General features: G+C 49.2%; 1 protein-coding gene across 8 annotated transcripts in view; it reads left to right on the top strand.

Annotated features, from left to right (window-relative positions):
• The window catches only part of RUNX2 (RUNX family transcription factor 2), a 317,078-nt gene that overhangs the window by 93,919 nt on the left and 199,079 nt on the right, over positions 1 to 24,080 (top strand). For all 8 annotated transcript variants that reach the window (XM_077317537.1, XM_077317552.1, XM_077317570.1 and 5 more), the window contains 2 exons: positions 4,209 to 4,516; positions 19,703 to 19,859. In XM_077317537.1, the coding sequence (XP_077173652.1) occupies positions 4,209 to 4,516; positions 19,703 to 19,859 (465 nt within the window). The remainder of the gene's footprint in view (positions 1 to 4,208; positions 4,517 to 19,702; positions 19,860 to 24,080) is intronic.

Genomic DNA, 24,080 nt, shown 5'->3' with positions numbered 1-24,080 from the left:
TGTGGAACAGGCATTAGGCCTCTCTTCTTAAGAGTTTCACTATCACCGGCTTTTATTCATCGATATCATTGACCACTACAGAAACATCCCAGATATGAAGTTTTAAAAACCTCCCTCTGAAAATCCAGTTGCCGTTCCTTCTGGGGGCTCCAGACGTCTAAAACTCTTGTCCTTGTTGAAAGTCCCCTTCTCCTGAGTGCACTGAATCCCGCCTTCAGTCCCCGTGAGAAAAGCAGATTATAAAGAACCCCTACCAAGAGTGTAAATAAAACTGAGTCTAAAGAAGCTGCTGCTGTACACATTTTCACTGGGGACGGGATGGTGGTGGAAAGTGCAAGAGACTTTCAAGGCAAGAGACAATCAGACGTGGTTTGGCCTTACCTGCCTCTGCAGAACCACCCTGGACTACCCAGTTCTAACAAGGTCCAACCCTGCCTAGCTTCTGAGATCTGATGAAACCAAGCCAGGCTGGGGCCAGGCAGGTCAGGGCTGAGGTGGAATAATACCCATTATTGGCCAAACCCCCATATATGTTCCCCAGCTAGGTTAAAAAGGGTTCTGTCGGCTTGTGAACATGGTTTTATCAATGGGCCACTGACCTACCTAGGGCAGGGGTAGTGAACCTGTGGTCCTCCAGATGTTCATGGACTACAACTACCATGAGCCCCTGCCAAGCAAACACTGGCAGGGGCTCATGGGAATTGTAGTCCATGCACATCTGGAGAACCACAGGTTGACTACCCCTGACCTAGGGCACCATCTTGATCAGCGGGGCTCAGCTAAACCCATATTGATTGTGGAATCGGCTTCCTAAAGAGGTGGCGGGCTCCTGCTTTGTTGGTGGTCTTCAAGCAGCGGCTGGACAGATACAGATCCTGGATGCTTGATGCTGCTCCTGCACTAAACAGGGGGCGGGACTAGATGGCCTGCAGGTCCCCTTCCACCTCTACGATTCTGTGACTGGAACGAGAAGAGTTAAGCACTTGTCCCAGTCGTCCCCCCCCCCCACAAATCCACAGGATTTAGAAGCCATGCATTTTGCTCGGATCACACCTCCTTGTTTCCTTTTGAACACTTTCCCTTTAAATCATCCCAGCTCTTTGACATCTCCCGCCCCTCCTGTTCACTCCGGTGTTTTTAACGTGCAAGCCGGAATAAGCCAAAGGAAACACTTGCTGCCCCGGGTACTTCTCCGTGATATTTATGGTTTGGATTTTCCAGATCAGTAGCACACAATACATCTGCAAAATGCATACGGCCGTCACTCATCTCCATAAATATTATCGCTGCAGTCCTGAGCATGCTTAAAATGGAGAAGCCAACCCCCCTGAAATCAACTGAGATTTACTTCCCAGCAGAAGCGGTGAGGATCGAGAGTGCAGGTTCACTTTAAAACAGGGGTAGTCAACCTGTGGTCCTCCAGATGTCCATGGCCTACAATTCCCATGAGCCCCTGCCAGCATTTGCTGGCAGGGGCTCATGGGAATTGTAGGCCATGGACATCTGGAGGACCACAGGTTGACTACCCCTGCTTTAAAAGATGTTCCTAATGCTGAAGGACGAATGTCTTGCACTGTGGTCAGATCCCAGTTTCAGTAAGTGGCCGGCAAATGCGTAAAGCGTCCGGCAGAGAGATGTTTGTGCAAGGAGGGTCTTTGCCAAAAGTCAAGAACTTGGTGGAGGCATTTGGTGAGGGGGGGGGGGAAACAGTATTTCCACATTAGCACTGCCTCCGGACTATTTTAAGTGGGCCGACCAATGGGAGTTTCCAGGAGTATCTTCAGACTTCTGAAATCTTCTGTTCGGTTTGCAGCAAAGGCTTGTATATTGCTGTGTCCTTTGCTCAAAACCAGGGGGGTCCCTGTTGTTCTTTTAACCCCACCAGCAATCGTGTTAATTTTGCAAGTCTCCTTTGCCTTTGGGCTCAAGCCTCCTAAAGGAAAATCCAGTGGCCCAAATGGCAAATCAACCATTCAGTGGGACGGTAATAGTAAGAGAACCCTAAGAAGGTCGGAGCACAAATCCCGAAGGAATCAGCAGGGCTTTATTTCTCTCGGGTAACGATTTGGGGTTGAACAAATCCCAAATCCGAGGAATTCAACCTAGCAGAATGCGGTGTGTTTGAAGTTTGCAGACTTTTTCCATTTCCTTTTCCCCAAACCTGGGGCAGTTCTTGGGGGTCCACAGCCGGAGGGTTTACAAGTAAACAAAAAGGGGAACGGGACAGACAGCAGTTAAAATGCCCTTTGCACACTAGCCTGGTTTTGGGCTCCATCCACAACAGCACAGGTCCATGGAGGCGAGGAGGTTGGGGGGGGGGGTCATTATATGGCTAATTTCCTTTCAAAGCTGAGACCTGGAGCCTTTCACTGGAATCGAAAAGGGGAGGGATAAGACCAGCGGGTAAAGGGGAAAGCATGGGTGACCTCCTCCCCCTTATCAACCCTTGCTTGTACATCAGATGCCCAGGGCCAAGGGGGCAGAGGAGAATCATGCTTTGCTTGGCCCCTGTCGGGAAGTGGGAAAGATGGCAGGGCTACTCATGTGTCTACTCATGAGGAAGTCCCACCTTGGTAGATCTTGCCATTTCACACAGAGACACCCTGCGACACAAAATGTGTTTTGAGGGTCCCCAGAAGTTCTCCAGCTACAGTTAAGTTTCCCTCCATCTCCCCCCCCCCCAACCGCTGGACGCTGCTGACACGGAACTGACGGCGCGCCGGCATCCTATCCCAGGTGGGCTGCGCTCCTGCAGACCCCCGTCCTCGGCACGGAAGCGTCTCCGCGGCAAAGGCGGTCGGGCCGGTCCCCGGAGCAGGGGCCAAGGGCCTGGGCCAGGGGGGAGCGCCCCCTCCTCCCCCCCCCAAAACTGGCCAGGCAGGAGCGAGCGCCTCTGCCGTCCGGGGGTCCGCGAGGGAGGGGGTGGCCGCGGAGGCGTCCGTCGGTGCAAGATCGGAGGGGGCGCCGGGGGGGGGGCGGCCGGGGAAGAGCCCTCCTGCCCGGGCAGACCTCAGGGGCTCCTGGCCGGAGGGGAGGGGAGAGGAGGGGAGCGCTTCGAGGCACCACGTGCCGCCTCTGGGCCCCAGGAGCGCCTTCGCCAGCAGCCGACCGTCTATATAAACCACAAAAGCCCGACTCGTCGGAAGCCCCGGCCTCCCAGGCGGCCGCGTCGCACGGCTTGGCTTGGCGGGGCGGGGGAGCCCCACCCAGCCGGCCCCCTCCGGCGCCGCCCCCTCCTTCTCCCGCCCCCCCTCCCCCGTTCTCCCTCCAAGAAGTTTTTTTTTTTTTGGATTTTACAAAAGTTGCAACTTTTAATTGTCAAGGGCCCGCGCGTGTCCCTGAAGGGAGAGGCCTCCCCTTTTTTGGCAGCCCCCCCTCCCTCTCCCCCTCCCCCTCCCCCCAGCGCCGGATCCTCCCCGCCGCCGCCGCAGCCGCAGCCGCAGGATCGCGCCCAGCCCCGTCTCGCCTCGCCCGCGCCCGCTCCTGGACGCGCCGGGTCCCGCTCGCCCGTCGGAAGCGTCCCGCTCGGCCTCGCTCCGGCGCTGCCCTCCTGCACTTCTCGGCCTCCGGGGCCGGCCGCCTCCGGGCCGAAGGAGAGGACGAGGGCGACGCAGCTGTTGCGTCCGCGGCTCGCTGCCCTCCCCCAAGCGGCCCTCGGCGCGCACCTTCCCCGGCCCACGGGCGGCCGAGCCACCCCGTCCGCCCCGCAGAGACCTCGGCCCGCCCGCACGCCTCCGCGCAAGAAGCCGCCGCCGGAGTCAGAGGAGGAGGAGGAGGAGGAGGAGGAAGGGGGGACGGAAGGCGCTCCAGCAAGTCGGCGGAGAGCGAAGCGCCCAGCCCAGCCCAGCCCTTCCCGGCCCGCCCGCCCCAGACGCGCTCCAGCAAGCCAGCAGAAGCGGCGCTTGCGAGGACGGCGGGGAGGGCAAAGCCCGGCGCCGGCACACTCTGGGCAGCACGCAGCGCGCACCAAGCATCGCCCGCCCGCCCGCCGGCCGCACACGGGGACTCTTCGAGCGGCGGCGGCGGCGGCGGCGGCACCTACCCTTCGGCCGGCGGCTGTCCGGACCCCGCTTGCCCCGGTCCCCCCCCCACCACCCCAACCCCCTTCCTCTGCCCCCTCCGCTCCCGCGCCCTCCTCCTCCTCCTCCGCGCCTCCCCCCTGTGCGCGCCTCGCTAACTTGTGGCTGTTGTGATGCGTATTCCCGTAGATCCCAGCACGAGCCGGAGGTTCAGCCCCCCTTCCAGCAGCCTGCAGCCCGGCAAGATGAGCGACGTGAGCCCGGCGGCCGTGGTGGCGGCGGCCGCCCAGCAGCAGCAGCAGCAACAACAGCAACAGCAGCAGCAGCACCAGGAGGCGGCGGCGGTGCCCCGGCTGCGCCCGCACGACAACCGCACCATGGTGGAGATCATCGCCGACCACCCGGCCGAGCTGGTGCGCACCGACAGCCCCAACTTCCTCTGCTCCGTCCTGCCCTCGCACTGGCGCTGCAACAAGACGCTCCCCGTGGCCTTCAAGGTAAGCAGCCGACGGCGGGGTGCCGGGCGCCTCCTTGGCGGCCCCTTTTCAGGGCGAGCCCCCCCCCCCGAACCTTGCAGAAGCCGCTTTGCTTTTGCCCCCCCCCCCACGACTCCTTCTCCTCCTCCTAGAGTTTTCCTCATCTCTCTTTTTGATCCTCACAACAACCCTGTGGGGTAGGTTAGGCTGGGGAGGTGTGTGGCCGCCCGAGCTGGTGAGCTTCCAATGCAGGGGAAAATGTGGGTCCTAGACTGACACTTGACCTGTTACCACCCCCCCCCCGCACACACTGGTTTTCTGCTGCCCCTGTGGCTCCGGAGGCATCCCTTGTGGTGGTCCAGGGGTAGTCAAACTGCGGCCCTCCAGATGTCCATGGACTACAATTCCCAGGAGCCCCTGCCAGCATTTGCTCCTGGGAATTGTAGTCCATGGACATCTGGAGGGCCGCAGTTTGACTACCCCTGTGGTGGTCTCTAGGGCCTGAGGCCACCCCCCAGAGTGTGTTCCCCTCCTGGCATCTGCAGAAAGAGGGAGAGGGGGGGGCTACCATGGCCTCCTCCCCCCCCCCCCGCGCACACACACACACACACACACACTGTTGTGCGCCCTCTCCTTGACTTCCTTCTCCGTTTTGCTACCCCAGCCGAGCAGCTGCTGCTCCCCCCCCCCAAATCTCCACTCCTTCAGGTGGTTCCCACTAAAAGGATACAGGACTTTAGATTTGGACCAGTCGCCCTGGCCTTAAGTTTGCCCACTAAGAAAAGCAGCCCTCTGGGACTTGGTAGGTTCTAGGTGGGAAGCCAAATGCATTTGGTCCTAAGTGGACCTTTGGGGCTCTTGCATTGGGGTGAGTGGTTTGGGAATCCCCTTCAGTGCTTGGTGGGGGGGGGGGGGTTGGAATCCCTTTCAGTTACCCTCCATGTTCCTTTGTGGGCAGTGGCTCCCTTCAAGGGGTGGCCTTGTGCCCTAACAGGTGGTCAGAGAGCTCAGCCCAAGAGGATCATCTCAAAGCAAAAGGATCATATTCCATCATTATCCCCCCCCCCTCCATCCTGCCCCTCTAGTGGTGTGTGACATCTAGGGTGTGTGACATTTAGGGTTTCTCAGAGTGACATTAGACTTTCTGGACTCACAACACAAAGTGGCCAGTCCTTCCTGTGGAGTTTATTTTGGATGCTCTCGTGTTCCTAAAAGGGGGAAATCCAGCAAAAAAGTTTCCGGGTTCCTTGGGAGGGTGTTTTTTTTGTTTGTTTGTTTTTTTGGCCCTTGGGTGTGTTTCCCCTGGGTGCTAGTTGGAACGGATCTTTTTAGACGCCGTCTGGACATCCGTGTTTCCCAGAAAGGGGGCTTTGTTGACAGAGCAAAGGTGAAAAGCCCTTTGAACTGGGGAAAGAAAGGGTGGGCGATGTGGGGACCTGTGAGGGTCCCCTCCCCCCCCCTTCCAATTTGGAAGTTGTGCCGTACTCCTGCTGGGCAAATTTTTGGACTGATTTTGCCAGGGTTCTCAGAAGGCTCGTGCGTAATTTCAATACTACATCCCACCCAGGTTTAAAGAGGGGTTGCTGCTGTTAATTTGTCTGCCAACGTGTGAACCCCCCCCCCCAACGTTTGCGGTTCCATTTTCCGCTTCTTTGGTGGGGGGGGGTGTTGCCCCTCTCCTGCACTATTCCCAAACTTCTGCCTGTTCCCTTTGCCAGTGGATTGTCTGGAGGGCTAGTTGTCTTAGCGATGAGGAGTTTGGGTACCCACGGGGTACTGCTGAGACTAGTTCTTGCAGGCAGGAGACTTCTGAATGCCACGTTCTTCAATCATGTGTCGCACTAAATAAAAGCCATGTGGGGTCTGGAAGGGGAAACAAGATGTTACTAAGGTGTTATTTTTTTTGGGGGGGGGGTGAGCGGAGGGAAGTGGAGAATGTAGGCTCCAATCTCACCCCCAACCCCCACTTTCTAAATTTCTGAATTCTGGCTTAGGCAACAGTGATTCTTACATACCTCGGAGTTCTTTTGCTCCAACCGTTCTCAAGAGTCTGATGCATGAAGGGTTTGTGGAGTTTTGGACTAGCTCATTCTGTTTGGCTTTCTTGGTCCCTGTCATAACACGACAGAAACAATATTGGGGGGGGGGGGAGATCTTGAAAGCCTCAGTCCACTGACCTGGTTTCTTGAAAGCCTCAGTCCACTCTGTAATCATCCCTAAGGCAGCTGAGATCTGTGCCTTAAGAGGCAATTGTGATCAGCTTTCTTGCCTTGGCGTAGCACTGTAGAGGTTGCCGATAGCAGATGAAATCAGATGTATGGAGAACGAGCAAGTGTCTCTCTCTCTCTCTCTCTCTCTCTCTCTCTCTGTGTGTGTGTGTATATGCACTTGCAGTTTTGCATTCCCACCCCCACCCCAAGTTTTTGGTTAACTTGTCAGATGTACTCAAAAGCTGGGTGAGGTCAGAGGTGTGGAGATCCGAATTGATTGTCGTTTTCATCAGTGTTCTGCCGGGCAGGGGTAGTCAAACTGCGGCCCTCCAGATGTCCATGGACTACAATTCCCATGAGCCGGCAGGGGCTCATGGGAATTGTAGTCCATGGACATCTGGAGGGCCGCAGTTTGACTACCCCTGGATTAGAGCGATCGTGTGAGGAATGCAGTCTCTGAACCATATGAAAACACAGAAAGAGATGATATATTAGTTAGAATGTGTTTAGCTGGCTGGTAGATCAGAAGTAGCGCTTTAAGGTTTTCAGACCAGAGTGTCCACAAACATGGATTTATGTCCGCACAGCTGAACAGGGTGATTCCGGGCAGCCTTTACAGCTATAATCTATGACCAGGATGCATGCGTTGTATACAGCTATGTAGTGCAAAAAAATAAGGTAATCACAGGGGTGTCGAACCGGCTAACTTGTTTCACTGATATTCCTGTAATGTATGAATATTAGGGTTTTCTTGTGTAAAGTAACAGGGTAGGACAGTTTGCTTATTCCTTGGGTGGTGGACTCCCGATGAAATAAATGTACTATGGAGGGACATGCCCCCTCCAAGTAATAACGGGGATGGGGAGCCTTTGAGCTCATTTGGAAATCAGGTCTGTCAGCACTTATTTCTAGATCAGTGTGCTTAAGATGTAGACTGCCTCCCTAACATGTCTTATCTGGGCAACGTTTGCATGTTACAAACAGTGTTTGTTCTATCTTCATCTAGGGGGAGAAGTGTTGGTAAAACACGTTGGTTTTCATTGCTGAGACTGAACCCCTTTGCACAAAACTCTCCTGTAGCATCTGAATTTATCGAGGGGAATGGATTGAACTTTGACAGGCCACCCCTTTATTTTCAAAATCACAATCCCATGCAGCCATAGGCAAAAAATGCGCATTCGCTTAAGAGCAAGCCAGGTCACCCACTCCAGAGTGCTTTTTGCATTTGGGTGTAAATACGTTGGGGTTTCTCGAGACATTGAGAGCCCTGATTCGGAAGCAGCGTCTTAATACTACGATTGCTCTGTTGCAGTACAAAAGGGAGTCTGGAAATAGTGTTTTCTTAATCACACCTTTTAAAAAGTTGCGTAGGCCAAACGTGATAAGAGTGTTGGCGTCTGTGTTTTATAGGAGGAAGGTGGAGTTGTATCCGTGTGTCTGAATCTTCTTAAAATTCCGGCTTAATGACCCTAAAGGTCAGCTGGTTACAAAGCCACTTGCCCTGGATAACATGTGAGTAGTATTGTAACTGCAAGCAAATTTAAAAGGAAGGAATGTCAATAATTATATTAATTAACACGGAGTTTGCAGTGGTTTAGTAATACGTGTGTAGGAATGATGGGACTGAAATCCTCCCCAAAAAATTGCCTTCCAACAAATCCTATATCAGGTGGTGGGACTAGGACATCTAGACACTTGTTGTTTCCTTTTGGTGTTTTCTCATAAACCGATACATCCATTCCTTAGATCATATTGAACACAGTCGGAGTGTCCCACAATGAGTGCCGATTGTAGTCGCAGTTTTCAATTACAGAGACCTGGATGCTTTTTGCTGCATCAAGTGTCACAAACCAAAACTAGGGGAATTTAAGATGGTTTAATCAGCCCGAGAAAATCCTCGCGAACCCGTAAAGCCGTGCTCGGTAGCACCGCAAAGAGTTCAAGGTCTGTCAGCGTTTCCACTCTAAACCCTCGCTTCTCAAAGTTTATAACTCAGCTGGTTTAAATAGCCTCAAGCTGAAACTCGTATAAATCGTAAACGCAGACATGACCCCCCCCCCCTCCGATGAAGCGTCGTTCAAATCAGTGACTCATTTTTGAAATTACAAGCTGGCTTTAAATTTTAAATCAGTATTAACTAGACTTTTGGCAGTAGTAAGAGAAGTTATTTTTCATGGGGGGGGCCTTTACGGCAGTTAAATGGTGCGTAGATTTCACTCATCGTAATAGTGGATTTTGTTAGACAGTGTTACACCCTAAAAGAGGTTTTTAGTGTTTATCCAGGGTGTTTGTTCAACCAGTTTGTTTTTATATTATGCGGAGTTTTGTTGCCCGATACTATGAAGGAGTGTTTTCACTTCATGCTTGAACCTCCTGTCTTCCTGGTAAGCACCTTGGACACTTCACGTCCCTTCGGGCTGATCTGGGACAAATGGGTTGCTAACTTATCTTAAAACTGGTTTTAAAACAGTAAACTCAACATTTAATTGAAATGGTGAGCTTCATGGTATTTGTTTTCTCGAGCCACAGATGAAACACAAGTGATCAGAAAATGGCACCTTGGAAAGCTTAGCAGATGAAGGACAACGTAGATCAGAATCCAGCAATCTGCAACATTTCAGATGTTAGCTAAATATTGTGCCTCTTTTGTTTATGAGCTCTTTCTTTTGAAGATATTTTTGGACTGCAGACTCCCTAAGCTCCCGGTTCACTTTCTACTCCTAATCCTGCAAATGTCTTTCTTTATCCATCAAAAAGCCTTTCTTGAGGAGGGATAAATTTAGAGGGTTGGAAAAAGAAAGGGTTGGCACAATTTTGATAGGTAGAATTTAGCTTAAAGAAACATGAGTTGATGATATCAGGCTCATCATATGTGAACTAAATTAAACAAAAAAGTGTCCTTTCCGAGGTTTGTAGACTTTTTGCTCAAAGCCAATAACATTATATAGAAATTAAAGATTTGGTGGTGACTTTTCTTTTTTAAAAAAGTGTCTAAATGGCCACTGCATCTTTCCCAAGCTCAGTTCATATGAAACGTATGTATTTTCCATAAAATACATCCACCTTTACACCTGAACAATAGAACTGGAATTAACATCATTTTGAGAATTCAGTTTGTAGGTTGGCTTTGAATCCAGAGATAATATCCCTGGAAGATCATTTGTGAGGGGGCTTCTCTAGAAGTGGTATGGGGGGGGGGCTGTGTTTGTGTCACTTGACTTTTCAATTACAATTGCCAGATTAAGCAAATACTGCCAGATTAAAATTAAATGTCAATGATGTGCGAACCTGGTCTTTAATTTAGCTTGAAGCATGGCGTCATAAATGTTTACACTGGACGCAAATATCACTGAAGTGGGTGGTGCTTACAGTTTGCTTTCTCCTCTTGAGAACAGCTATTTGATTTCATTAAACAGCATTGTTTGTAGAAGACCTCTGTGCATTTTTGTGATTCTGTTGCTATTGGCGGCAACGGCTGCATAAATTTGATCTGACCCTTTCTCTGCAAAATAATTTGACTGATAGCATTAAAAACAGAATAAACAGTCCCTATATGTCTGCGTGGGGCTTTGTTGAGGGTTGCAGTATTAGTCAACCTGTGGCCAGATGTCCATGGACTACAATTCCCATGAGCGTATGCTGGCAGGGGCTCATGGGAATTGTAGTCCATGGACATCTGGAGGGCTGTAGGTTGACTACCCCTGGTTTAGAGGATTAGATGTTTGCTTTTCCATCAGAGCCTCTTGTTGCGCACAGTGGTAAGGCAGCAGACATGCAGTCTGAAAGCTCTGCCCATGAGGCTGGGAGTTCGATCCCAGCAGCCGGCTCAAGGTTGACTCAGCCTTCCATCCTTCCGAGGTCGGTAAAATGAGTACCCAGCTTGCTGGGGGGTAAACGGTAATGACTGGGGAAGGCACAGGCAAACCACCCCGTGTTGAGTCTGCCATGAAAACGCTAGAGGGCGTCACCCCAAGGGTCAGACATGACTCTGTGCCTGCACAGGGGATACCTTTACCTTTACCTTTATATTTTACATATCAGAGCATTGTAGGGAAGGGAAATGCATAGTTTTGCATATGTCTTAGCTTCTAGGACCAGAGTCAAGCTGAAATTACTTTGCTTTCCCTTTAGAGCAGGGATAGTCAACCTGTGGTCCTCCAGATGTTCATGGACTACAATTCCCATGAGCCCCTGCCAACGCTGGCAGGGGCTCATGGGAATTGTAGTTCATGAACATCTGGAGGACCACAGGTTGACTACCCCTGCTTTACAGGATCCTTGATTATTGACTTTTCCCCATTTGTCTGAGGTTCATGGGGTTAGAGGGGTATATCAGACTAATGGGGACCCCCCCCATGCCAAATTCCTGCCTTAATCCTGATTAAGTAGCTTGCCACTACCAATTCAAGGTTTGCTTAACTAAGGTTTTCATTTAACTAGATTCTGGGTTTCAAGCAGGTTTCAAATCCTGAGTGAAAATAAATGCTTATTAATTTGGAATGGCAGGTAATGTGCTTTTTGATGTACTTCTTAAACCTTGTTCAGCCTGTAGTGTGATGTAGTGGTTAAGAGCAGTGGCCTCTAATCAGGAGAACCGGGCTTGATTCCCCACTCTTCCTTCACATGCTGCCAGCTGGGTGACCTTGGGCCAGTCACAGTTCCTTCAGAGCTCTCTCAGCCTCACCTACCTCCCAGGGTGCCTGTTGTGGGGCAAGGAAGGGAAGGTGATTGTAAGCCACTTTGAGTCTCCTTGGAGTAGTGAAAAGCAGGGTGTAAAAACCAACTTGTTTTCTTCTTCCTCCTACTCCTACTCTTCCTGGAAAGGAAGATGCTGTAAGAAACACACAGACCCATTTTCTTCACTGTGGTTAAAAGGGACCCTAAGTTTCATCTGCACCAGCCAACAAAATTTGGTACCTAACACACACATACACACCCCTGCCATTTGTGCTGCTTTAGCTACAGAGTCACAAAACACTATTTGTCCGCTACGCCCTGGAGTGAAGGCAAGGGACACTGTGAAAGAAAGAAGGTCCACACCTTTATTAACTTTTCTATGGCTGATTGGCTATTAAGAAACAAACCTGTTCTTCCTTCAATCAGGGTGTCTTTGCTCCTGAAGGGAGAGCGAGGAGGTCATATCTCCAGATGTCTGCCTTACCTGGCCCTATCCTGACCTCTAAGCATTGGGACAGTGATTACAACCGATTACAACTTACCACTGGCCACATATCTTAGTGATGCACTACGGCGGCCCAGTCCATGTCTGTGGCCTTTAGTTCCGGTGAGGTGGTGGAAGACTTTCTCGCATTCCCTTCAAGTCGACAAGTCACAAGAACACCTCCTCCTCGTCGTTTCAGTGTTGCCGTGTTGCCGTGTTCCTGTACACAGTTCCACCAACCTATGGTGGTCAGTTGTCATCTAAACCAGGGGTCATCAAACCCCGGTCCGCGGCCCGGTGGCGGGCCGCAAAGGCCACACCTGCCTCCCCCCGCCGGCAGCAAGAAAGAAGGGAAGAGGCAGGCGCAGCCGCCGGCATGGCGGTGACGCAAACGCGCACGTGCGCGGTTGCCGCGCATGCGCATTAGCGCCCCCCCGTGGCGATAACGCGCACACGCAGTTGCCACGTGTGCACGTTAGCGCCACCTGGTGGCGAAAACACACATGCGCGGCAATTGCGCATGTGCGTTTTCGCAGCACCCGGGCCGTCGGCTCTTCCCTCACTCCGGAGGCGGTCCCTGACCTGAGAAAGGTTGGGGACCGCTAATCTAAACTGTTTATTGAGGCAGAGCGGACCGAATCAACACACTCTACCTTCCTCATTGGTGCAAAGCCCAATGGGAAGAAAGTTCAGCACCTCATGCCAAGCAAGAAAGCATAGCCTCCCCCCCCAAAAAGAATGCTTATTTGCCCCCAGCTGACCTGTGTCTCTAAGAGGTACCACCTTTTTGAAGAAGAAGGGGAGGGGGTGTTATGCCCTGCTTTTCTCTACACAAAGGAATCTCAAAGTGGCTTACAATCGCCTTCCCTTCCTCTCCCCACAACAGACACCCTGTGATGCAGGCAAGGCTAAGAGAGCTCTGAGAGAAATTATGGCTGGCCCAAGGTTATCCAGCAGGCTTCCTGTGGAGGAGGAATAAGGAATCAAACCATGTTCTTTCAGATTAGAGTTCACCACTCTTTATACCACGCTGGCTGCTTTTTATACATACCCCTTTACTGTACGGGCATTTTTGGTCCTGGTCACCACTAGGTGGAATGAGCTCCCGGAGGAGTTCCAGGCCCTCTCGGAATTGGTGCAGTTCTGCAGGGCCTGCAAGATGGGAGCTCTTCCCCCAGGATTTTGGTTGGGCCAGTGAGATCGCAACATGAGATCGCTACCCCCAATAGAAAACCTCCACGGAAAACATCAATTATGATTCTATGTCAGTAACCCTGACGAGACAGCTGAATGGAACTTAAATGAAAAATGTAATTTTAAAGGTTTTTAGTGTTAATTATTTGATTGTTGTTACCATTAATGTACACCGTCTTGAGCCTGCATGGGAGGGCGATATACACATTAAATAAATAAATCTTATGCCCAGAATTAAACTTTGTTGGTCTTAAGGGTGCCACTGGACTCAAACTTTGTTCTCCCTACCCACAGGCATCTTGTGAGGCAGGTGGGGCTGAGAAAGCTGTGAGAGAACTGGGCTGGCCCAAGGTTACCCAGCTGGCTACATGGGAAGGAGGAGTGGGGAATCCAACTTGGTTCTCCAGATTAGAGTTTGCCACTCTTAACCCCTATATCATGCTGGTTACATTTTGGTGACCTTGGTGTAGTGGTTAAAGCCAGCGGCCAGCCAGGTAATCTTGGGCCAGTCACAGTTCTCTCGGAGCTCTCTTGGCCTCACCTACCTCACATTGTGTCTGTTGCGGGGAGAAGAAGGGAAGGCGATTGTAAGCTACTCTGAGACGCCTTTGGGAAGTGAAAAGCAGGTACAAAAAGCAGCTCTTCTTTTTCTTGGGGGTGGTCATGCTGCACGAGGCCCTCAAAACTCTCCTTCTCCAGAGAAACAGTGACAAATTAATCCTCCTCCAATAACCAGATGTAGATTTGAGCAGGGGGTTGGACTAGATGGCCTGTATGGCCCCTTCCAACTCTATGACTCTATGATTTATTTATTTATTTTACTTACAACATTTTCCACCCTGTCCTGGTCCCAAAGTAGGTGAACATTAGAACACAAGAACAATTAGCAAGGACATTTAAAATGGTAAAATAATTCAGTAGAAACATATAAACAAGTAGCACATGGGATCAGGGAGAAGGACTGATAACTGTTACTGGGTGGGTCATCACTGGAGAACTGCAGCTGAATTGGCCACAGATTCAGTTTGCCTGACCTGCAAAAACTGATTTTTAAAGATTTAGTAGGCACCGCCCTTCTGGAACTTCTCCTGCTAGTTTGTGTATGCTCAATGTCTTCACTTTTTTATGGTTACAGATTTTATGTTTGCTAATTTATTTATTAGATTTATTTATTAGATAATCTAATAAATAGAGCCTCTTGTGGCGCAGAGTGGTAAGGCAGCCGTCTGAAAGCTTTGCCCATGAGGCTGGGAGTTCAATCCCAGCAGCCGGCTCAAGGTTGACTCAGCCTTCCATCCTTCCGAGGTCGGTAAAATGAGTACCCAGCTTGCTGGGGGGTCATGACTCGGGAAGGCATTGGCAAACCACCCCGTATTGAGTCTGCCATGAAAACGCTAGAGGGCGTCACCCCAAGGGTCAGACATGACTCGGTGCTTGCACAGGGGATACCTTTACCTTTTAATCTAATAAATGGCTCACAGCTATTAAAAGCCATATTATTCCAATAAAACAGCAATAAAACATAACTCTAAAGTACATAAAACAGCATTGGGTACTTATTTATTTATTTAGATGTATTAGTGATAATACATCTCCATGATGTTCTAGTGAGAATCCCGGCCGTAGCGTTCTGCATCAGTTTTAGTTTCCAGATCAAGTTTAAAGGCAGGCCTGCGTAGAGCGAGTTGCAGAAATCCAGTCTGGAGGTGATGGTCGCATGGATCACTGGCTAGGTGTTCTGGGGCCAGGTACGGCGCTAGTAGCTTGGCTTGGCAGAGGTGTTAAAATGTCAGCCGCACTACCTTTGTGATCTAGAATCATAGATCTGGGCTTCTGGCATCTGGGCTTCCATCATAAGGGAAGCATCCAAGATCACACCCAGATTCCTGGTGGAGTGAGTCACTGAGAGCTGCACACCGTCCAGGGGGGGGCAGAAGCGCTTCCTCCCATGATCCCCTCCTACCCTGCCACTTACCTATCCTGATAAATACATCTCAAACTCTTCAGCAACTCATCAGATTTTTCACAGAATCATAGAGTTGGAAGGGGCCATACAGGCCATCTAGTCCAACCCCTGCTCAATGCAGGATCAGCCCTAAGCATCCTAAAGCATCCAAGAAAAGTATGTATCCAACCTTTGCTTGAAGACTGCCAGTGAGGGGGAGCTCACCACCTCCTTAGGCAGCCTATTCCACTGCTGAACTACTCTGACTGTGAAAATTTTTTCCTGATATCTAGCCTATATCGTTGTGCTTGTAGTTTAAACCCATTACTGCGTGTCCTCTCCTCCGCAGCCAGCAGAAACAGCATCCTGCCCTCCTCCAAATGACAACCTTTCAAATACTTAAAGGGCTATCATGTCCCCTCTCAACCTCCTTTTCTCCAGGCTGAACATTCCCAAGTCCCTCAACCTATCTTCATAGGGCTTGGTCCCTTGGCCCCAGATCATCCCCATCGCTCTCCTCTGTACCCTTTCAATGGGGGGGGGTTTGCTAGAGGGTGGGTCATTAGACGGTAAACTCCTCCTGGCCTCAACTGAACGCTTGGCGGAATAGCTTCGTCTTACAGGCCCGGTGGAACTGAGCTAGTTCTGCCAGGGCCCTTAGCTCTTCTGGGACCTCATTCCACCAGTTAGGGGCCAGGACCGAAATCGCCCTGACTCTGGTTGAGACCAGGCGGTCTTCTGTTGGGTCAGGGACCACAATCCAGTTGGTGTTTGACAAGCAAAGAGCTCTCTGTGCTTTCATTTGTGGAGGTGTGAATTCTAAACAACCCACCTCTTCTTCAGTCAGTCAGACAGGAGTGCGTATTGTTCAGATGATGTCTTGCATGACAGTAGAAGCTTTGGCGTTAGCTGAGTTGATCCTTGGATGTCTCCTGTGGAATCAAGTGGGAATCGGCCATAGAAATACTGGATTATCAGAGGTTCTCTTGGAGTATGCTCTTACTGGAAACCATTGAGCTGAGAAAGCAGAGTTGGAAATGAAATTAGTTCCAGATACATTGATCTTCCTTTCACACATCCAGGAACATGCCGTTTCAGTCCACTAGAGTGACTGTTTGTAAGTAGATTTTGCCATTTCTCACAGTAAGATCCCGTTGCAAAGTAGATGGACTGTGGACTGAGAGTGCGCTATTTAGTATGTCTGAAAGCACCCTGAGTTTAGTAGTGTGAACCAAGTAGGGAATGCTGAGTCTGCAGAACTATCAAAATCTGGTTTTCAGTATGAGGTTGACAATTTCAGTGTCTGTGTGTTCTTGAACCCACGGATTTAACACTGGGAATCTCCTCCCCCTCCCCTGCCATTTGGACAGCAGGAAGCCCCCTCAGTAAGGGGAAATGACAACATAATTTTGTCTGCTTCCTGATTGCTTCCCTTTTCTTCTGTTCTGAGTAAATTGGCCGGTGAATCTGTCAATATTGATCATCTTTACCAAATTTAGGTATTTCCCCCTCTTTTCCTCTCTCGTGCTCATGATACACTAGGGCAGCGACAGCCAGACTGTGGCTCTCCATGGACTACAATTCCCATGAAGCCCTGCCAGGCCACCCTTACACTAGGGGAACTGTAAGCCATAAGAGAGACAGTGCGGTATAGTGGTACAGTGCGGTATAGTGGTAAGAGTGTCTGACTAGGGTCTGGGAGACCCAGGTTCTTATCCCCACTCGGCCCAGGAAACTCACTCAATGACCTTGGGCCAACCACACAATTTCAGACTCGCCTACCTAACAGGGGTGTTGTGAGGATAAAGTGGAGCAGAACATTATCAGCCGCTTTGGGTCACCCTTAGGGAGAAAGGTGAGGAATGAAGGAAGGAAATAAATAATGAATACAACTCAGAATACCATAACCTCAAGGCCACATTCTCAAACCTTTCATGCCATGTGCTTCTAGATTTATTTCTGTGATTGCAAATACTAGAACCAGGCTTTTTCATGATCCAGCAGGGGTAGTCAAACTACGGCCCTCCAGATGTCCATGGACTACAATTCCCATGAGCCCCTGTCAGCGAATGCTGGCAGGGGCTCATGGGAATTGTAGTCCATGGACATCTGGAGGGCCGCAGTTTGACTACCCCTGGTGTAGTGATTAAAAACAGCAAGCTCTAATCTGGAAGGCCAGGTTTGATTCCCCACTCCTTCTCCATGTGAAGCATGCTGGCTGATCTTGGGCCAGTCCCCAGTTCTCTCTCAGCATTATCTCAGCCCCACCTGCCTCACAAGGTCCCTGTTGTGGGGAGAGAAAGGGAAGGAGACTGCCAGCTGCTTTGAGGCTCCTTACATTAGAGGGGTATAAAAACCTAACCTTGAGAACCATCTTGGTGTAAAGAGTGGCGGATTCTAATCTGGAGAAATGGGTTTGCTTCCCTACTCCTTCCCACGTGCAGCCTGCTGGGTGACCTTAGGCCAGTCTCAGTTCTCTCAGAGCTCTCTCAGGCACACCTGCCTCGCAAGGTTCCTGTTGCTGGGAGGGGAACGGAAGGCGATTGGAAGCTGCTTTGAGGCTCCTTACGGTTGAGAAGAGTGGGGATAAAAACCTACTCTTCTTTCTTTTTTCTAAAGCAATAAAGTAAGAATCTCCTACATCCTGATCTTATTACAGTTCAGGGCACTGGTTCAAGAAGGCAATGATGTGTAGGCTTGAGACCCAACATGTGATGATGCTGCCACATCAGCACCAAATTTCTGAAAGTGCTTGATCTTCTAATGTGGGAAGTAGCCATGGTGTCCTGCTTTACCTGGGTCTAGATCAGGGGTAGTCAAACTGCGGCCCTCCAGATGTCCATGGACTACAATTCCAATGAGTCTTATGGGAATTGTAGTCCGTGCACATCTGGAGGGCTGCAGTTTGACTACCCCTGATCTAGATATACAGTGTGTTCCTATGGAGAGTTACTCATCAGGCTTAGCATGGAGTAACTCTGTGCTGTTTGACATTTTGGCCTGAGTGTAGCCACCCCAAACTATTTCCTATCCCACTCTGGTTGCCTGTCAGATGGCTTCCTTTATGACTTCTCAGAATCTACTGAAAGCTTTTCTATTAACAGCTGAGGTCACTCTTGTCAGAATCGTTGTATATGTTGGCTTGTGAGTACACCATCTGATTTGCTATTAAAAAGAGGTTTTTTGTGTGTATGATTCATGTGAATCGAACCATTGATTTGTTAAACTGTTAGGCAGAGAGCCAGGTTAACCCTCCCTGTTTTCACACAGAGGCCGATTCCTCATGGGCAGAAAAGGCCGAGAGAAGAGGGCTCATATGGACACGGGGCTAATCCCTTTTTATGAAGTTGCCACCATGCCAGCACCTTCCTGGGCCTGGCACAGATTGGGCCCGCAATAGTCCCGTGCTAAGGGAATGCAGATTCTTCTGTGTTCCTTTTTTGCACTGCAGGGGCCAACGGGGCCTGTCCTGTGGCAGGTCCGTGTGGATGGGAAGAGCCTGGCCTTCCCTGGCATAAGCGGACTGCCCTGGCGCAGTGCACACTACACCAAGAGTGGAAGAGCCTGGTGCACTGTGCTGCAATGTGGGGGGCAGTGGGGGGCAGTGGGCTCCCACTGCACAATGGCAGGGGAGTGGCATGCTGGTCTCTCACCAAGGTGGTGACAGGGGTGTGTGGTGCCCCTGCAGGGACACCATAGGTGGACCTCGTCCGATTATGCATGAGGCTGGTGCCGGAGGGCTGTGGATGGCACTTGCGGTATCACAGGGAATGTGGTAGTTTCCGCATGCGCATACCACGGGCCAACTGGGCCACTGGGGCAGGGCTGGGATGGTGGCAGCGTCATGCACAATCGGGAATTAGCCCCGCTGCCCTGTTGCCACCACCCCGGATTACCTGCCCCGTGCATAATCGGTCTTTGTTATAACAATATTCAGGTACTGTATTTTTTTAAAGGCCCTGGTGGTGGCTGGTGGTAGGAAATGGCGTCCAGGGGAACCAGGGCAAAGAAAATGGCTGGTGTGTGGGCAGGACCAGAACAATCTAGAATTGCCAATCTGCAGGTGGTGCCTAGGAATGTGCCAGAACTACAAGTGATCTTCAGCCTGAAGTTCCCCTGGAGAAAATAGGTGTTCAAGAGGGTATACTCCCACTGAGGTTCATCCCCTCTCCAAACTATCCTTCTAGGCTGTACCCCAAATCGACAGGAATTTTGCAACCCGAAACAGGCAATCTTAGGACTGTCTGAACTCCCACCCCCCACACACACATATGGCAGCCATCCAGTAGGTTTAGGAAAGATGGGTGAAAAGCAAGGAAAACCCCTGGGAAATGCATGAATCCTAATTTTTATTTATTTATTTATTATTGTATATTTATATACCGCCCTCCCCGAGAGCTCAGAGTGGTTTACAGGAAACAGGAAAAGATACAGATAACATATAGTAACAGGTGATAACGCTATGTGGGAACAGGGAAGAAAACCTACCAGTTTCCAACAGCATTGAAACCAGGGCAAATTGCCTGTGTGGAAATGAGAAGCCATCATGAGTGTTGTTTGTCCTTGTTTTCCTCTCGTCTGAATTGGGGTAACGAAGCTTCCATGTTGTCATGCCTTTTTTTTATTTTGGTCCTCACATTTGGAATGGAGAGCCACACGATTCAAAAGAGGCTGTTGTTGTGTCTTTACTGTTGCAGGTGGTGGCTTTGGGAGAAGTCCCCGATGGTACGGTGGTCACGGTCATGGCTGGGAATGACGAAAATTATTCCGCAGAGCTGAGGAACGCCTCTGCTGTCATGAAGAACCAGGTGGCGCGGTTTAACGACCTGCGATTCGTGGGCCGAAGCGGAAGAGGTAGATCTTTACCGTATGCTTTTTGAATTTAAAAAATTCACAAATAAAGGCAAACTCCATAGACCAAAAAAACTGATTCCACCTTAAAAATTGCTGATTAACCTATAAATAAACCATCTTCAACCTTTCATTTGCAGGATAAATATGGGGTTCCAAAATTCTGTTACTCATGCAAACATTGCCTGTTGTCCTAATGCACAAAGGGTTCCCTCCCCTTATTTATATTTTTCTTAGGCAATTTAAAGATCTAGCTTTTGGGGAAAATATTTACAGAAGAGCTAGCTTTTAAGTTGTTGATGGCAGTGAGTAGGCGGTAGTGGTCATGATGTTGAGGAATTGCAAAGAAGTAGTGTTGATTTACATGCAGGCAAAGTTCTCTGAACTGCATTTAATATATGATAATGATAAAAAGACTCATTTCTATGTTTCCCTCTCAGCCTGACCTTAAGCATGCTTTACTTGCAGGTAAACATTGGACAAAGTTCCTTGAATGAAACAGTGGCTAGCTTAGTTAGAGGCAAGTATTGTTCAGAACAGAAGGGAATCTCAATTTCTAGGTCCTGGAAGATTTTGCTTTTAAGTTGTCTCCTTCTGAAATGCTTTCCCTAGTCAGAAATTGAGTAACCCATCATAAAGAAGCATTTATAGGAATACTAAGACCGAAAAGAATTTCCTTTTAAAATTCCCGTTGCTGATTCAGAGTTGAAAGATAGCAAAGTGGCTTTTGCTGACAAGAGCAAAAAGGCTTGCTTTGGTTTTAATTAAGTCTTAAATCCTTGAATTTATTCTTTAATCAGCCCATCTTCTGCTATATTCATTGAATGAACGGCTCAGTCCCCATGCAATAGAATAAATTAATACAAGTGTGACATCTAACAAAACAAAATCAGAGTCCAGTGGCACCTTTAAGACCAACAAAGATTTATTCAAGGCGTTCGATTGGATTCTGATTTTGTTTTGTTGTGCTGCTTCAGACCAACACTTGAATCTGTCAAGATATCTAATTCATAGTGAATATGGCAGCCAAAGATGGAGCCCACCAATCGGGGTGGGTCTTCAGTAATTCAGGAGTTTTAACTATATTGAGTGAAAAATCCAAATGCTTGGCATCTCTTTGGACTCACTGGCCTTAGCACCTGCAACATCGTCGATATATAAAACGCAGAATATTAGATTTTGAATTTCAAATGCTGAATGAAGTGCTCTCTGCTTTTTTTAGGTATCTCTCCACCATGTGATAAATTAGTATTCTATTTCTCTCACCTTGTTATTCCCCAACTACGCAGGGGCTTTTATGCTAGCCAGATTTAACATCCTCCCATCAGCAGTTATGGCAGGGAGATTTCAGAAGATCCCTTACATACAGAGACACTGCCCATGTGGACAAGGTTCTATAGAAACCATACAGCATGTCTTTTTTTACTGCCCCATATACAGAGTTATGAACAGACAAGACATATGTTTCTGCAAACCTAAGAAAAGCTCCAGGTTTGCAGAAAAATTGGAAATCTTAAAAAGGGAACGCTAACCCTCCCATAAGAAAAGCAGCATCTGTGGCTTTAAGAATTAACTGACCCTGAGTTACTGTTGCTAGGTAACCACAGCAGCATTGCCCATTGAAGTCAATAAATTGAGGGGAGTGGGGTCCTTTCCAGGGCTTTTTTGACCTTTGAGAGAGAATCAGTTCCAGACCCAAGAGCAACCACCAGGAAATTTGATACCAAGCAAACTCCACCCCACAAAACCCAGTGTGGTATATTAGAACAGGGGTAGTCAAACTGCAGCCCTCCAGATGTCCATGGACTACAATTCCCATGAGCCCCTGCCAGCAAATGCTGGCAGGGGCTCATGGGAAATGTAGCCCATGGACATCTGGAGGGCTTCAGTTTGACCACCCCTGAGTCGGAGATTCAGATTAGGATTTAGGAGACCCAATTTCAGAGCCTCCCTCTGCCATGGAATCTTGCTGGATGATCTTGGCCTAGTAACACACTCTCAGCCAAATCTGTCTGACACAGTTAATGTGAATATAAAATGGAAGAAGATGATGCAAACTGTTTTGGGTCTCATTGGGAGAAAAGGTGGGATATGAAGCAGATTAATCATAAATGTTGCCAAGGATAACAGATCAGTAGGTGACTCGGAAGGAGAGAAGGAAGTGGGAAAAGGGGAGAGGCTATAAGAAGAATTGGTTCTTATGCGCCACTTTTCTCTACCTGGAGCAGTCTCAAAGTGGCTTACAGTCGCCTTCCCTTTCCTCTCCCCACCACAAACACCCTGTGAGGGAGGTGAGGCTGAGAGAGCCCTGATATTACTGAAGAAAAAGAAGAGTTGGTTCTTATATGATGCTTTTCTCTACTCAAAGGAGTCTCAAAGCGGCTTACAGTCGCCTTCCCTTTCCTCTCCCCACCACAGACACCCTGTGAGTGAGGGGAGGCTGAGAGAGCCCTGATATCACTGCTCGGTCAGAACAGCTTTATCAGTGCTGTGGCAGGCCCAAGGTCACCCAGATAGTTGCATGTGGGGAGCATGGAATCAAATCCAGCTCGCCAGATTAGAAGTCCACACTCCTCACCACTACATTACATAAGGACTTTCAGGGAAGGGAAAAAAGAAATAGTGGGGGAGGAAATTTAACTTTTCTTGTCCCCTTGGCTTAAACAGAGAGTTAGATTTCCGCACTCTAGTTGTTAAGAGCTCCGCAGTGGCCACCCATTTAGAGACACTTACTGACATTTCTTATCATGTGGCAATCCTATTACTATGTTGAGTCAGACTGTAATCCGTTACAGATATTAGTTCATTTTTGTATGGCTCACACTGCACCTTCCTTGATTAGACTGTGACCGTTTTCAAACTGCCTTTGCATTCCATTTTAGTAACTGGTTGCTAATGGATTTTTTCCTGTCATTGCAGACAGATGTGTTTTAATAACCAGCTGCTAGCAAAATGTATTTATGTGCCCATACAAACCCACTTGTGTCAGGTTAGCAAAGTGTCGTTTTCCTCCCCTTCGTGGTGCTTCGGAATCATCGTGATGCACAGTTTAAAATGCCTTCAAGGCACCTCAGTGACGGCGCTATAGCATTGAAGTGCCATATTTAATGTTCTAAATTGAGCTATAACGCTCAGCTTTGAACATTAAAAAAAGTCCGTGGGAGATTTTGTGGCAAAAAAGGACAGGGGGAAAGCATTATTGTTAGAAATGACCATAGCGCTTCAGAGACGGCTCATTAATGGAATCCAATTTGCTGTGTGAACCACCCGTCCCTGTATTGTTTTACTGAAAATCAGGTCAACAGCTAATAATATTTGGTTAATTACAGTAACGTGAAAATCTTCTGTATGTTTGACCCAACAACAACAATCTTCTGTATGTTTGACCCTCTTCTATGCTTATGAAGAGGGGCTGTTAATGGGTTTTGTTTTGATTAGATCTTTTTATAGTTCCACCCCAAGAGACACAGGGATCTGTGATCTCTTGTCTTTCATTGCATGCAACTAGTGGGACTATCCTGGCCCCTTACAGAGGTTCTCATACCTAGAGTTGCCAGCTCTGGGTTGGGAAATATCTAGAGATTTTGGAGGTGGAGCTTAAAGAGGGTGGAGTTTGGGGAGAGGAGTGGGGTATAATACCATAGAGTCCATCTCCTAGAGTGGCCATTTGCTCCAGGTGCATTAATTTCTGTTACTTCAAGATTGATTGTAATCCCAGGAGGTCTCCAGCCACCACTTAGAAGTTACCAAACTGAAAAAAGGCTGATGTAAGCAGCTGTGATTGTAACAAGACTCTTCTTTTATTACATCAAAAAGCTAGAACGAGGTCTGGACTTATTCTCATTTTCAGCTACTTTTCTCAGTAGTCCTTTCCTTATCCTTATCCATTGTTTCTCTTAATATTTGTGAAACAGCCTGGGGGGTAGAACGAGTTTGGAGTGTCCGAGTTGGAATAGGGCCAATCAGCTTTGCTGCCCACACCCTGATTGGCCCTGCCCCTACAGCTCCTGGCCTCCTTCCCTGGATGCTAGCCACTTAGTTCTCAAACACCTGAGAGAGACACAGAGAGACAGAGAGACCTGCCAAACCACAAACAACCCTGGATTACCTGCTATGGCTCCTGCTGTGAGGGAGAGAGAGAGAGAGAGAGAGACAGAGACAGCTGCCCCAAACTGCAAACCCGCCTTGCTTCCCTGCTATGAACAAGCCCTGATTACCTCCTAT

Source organism: Paroedura picta, chromosome 1 (genome assembly GCF_049243985.1).
Source record: "Paroedura picta isolate Pp20150507F chromosome 1, Ppicta_v3.0, whole genome shotgun sequence".
Taxonomy (NCBI): Eukaryota; Metazoa; Chordata; class Lepidosauria; order Squamata; family Gekkonidae; genus Paroedura; species Paroedura picta.
Note: the sequence above shows the minus strand (reverse complement) of the source record. Positions and strands in the feature narration are given on the sequence as shown.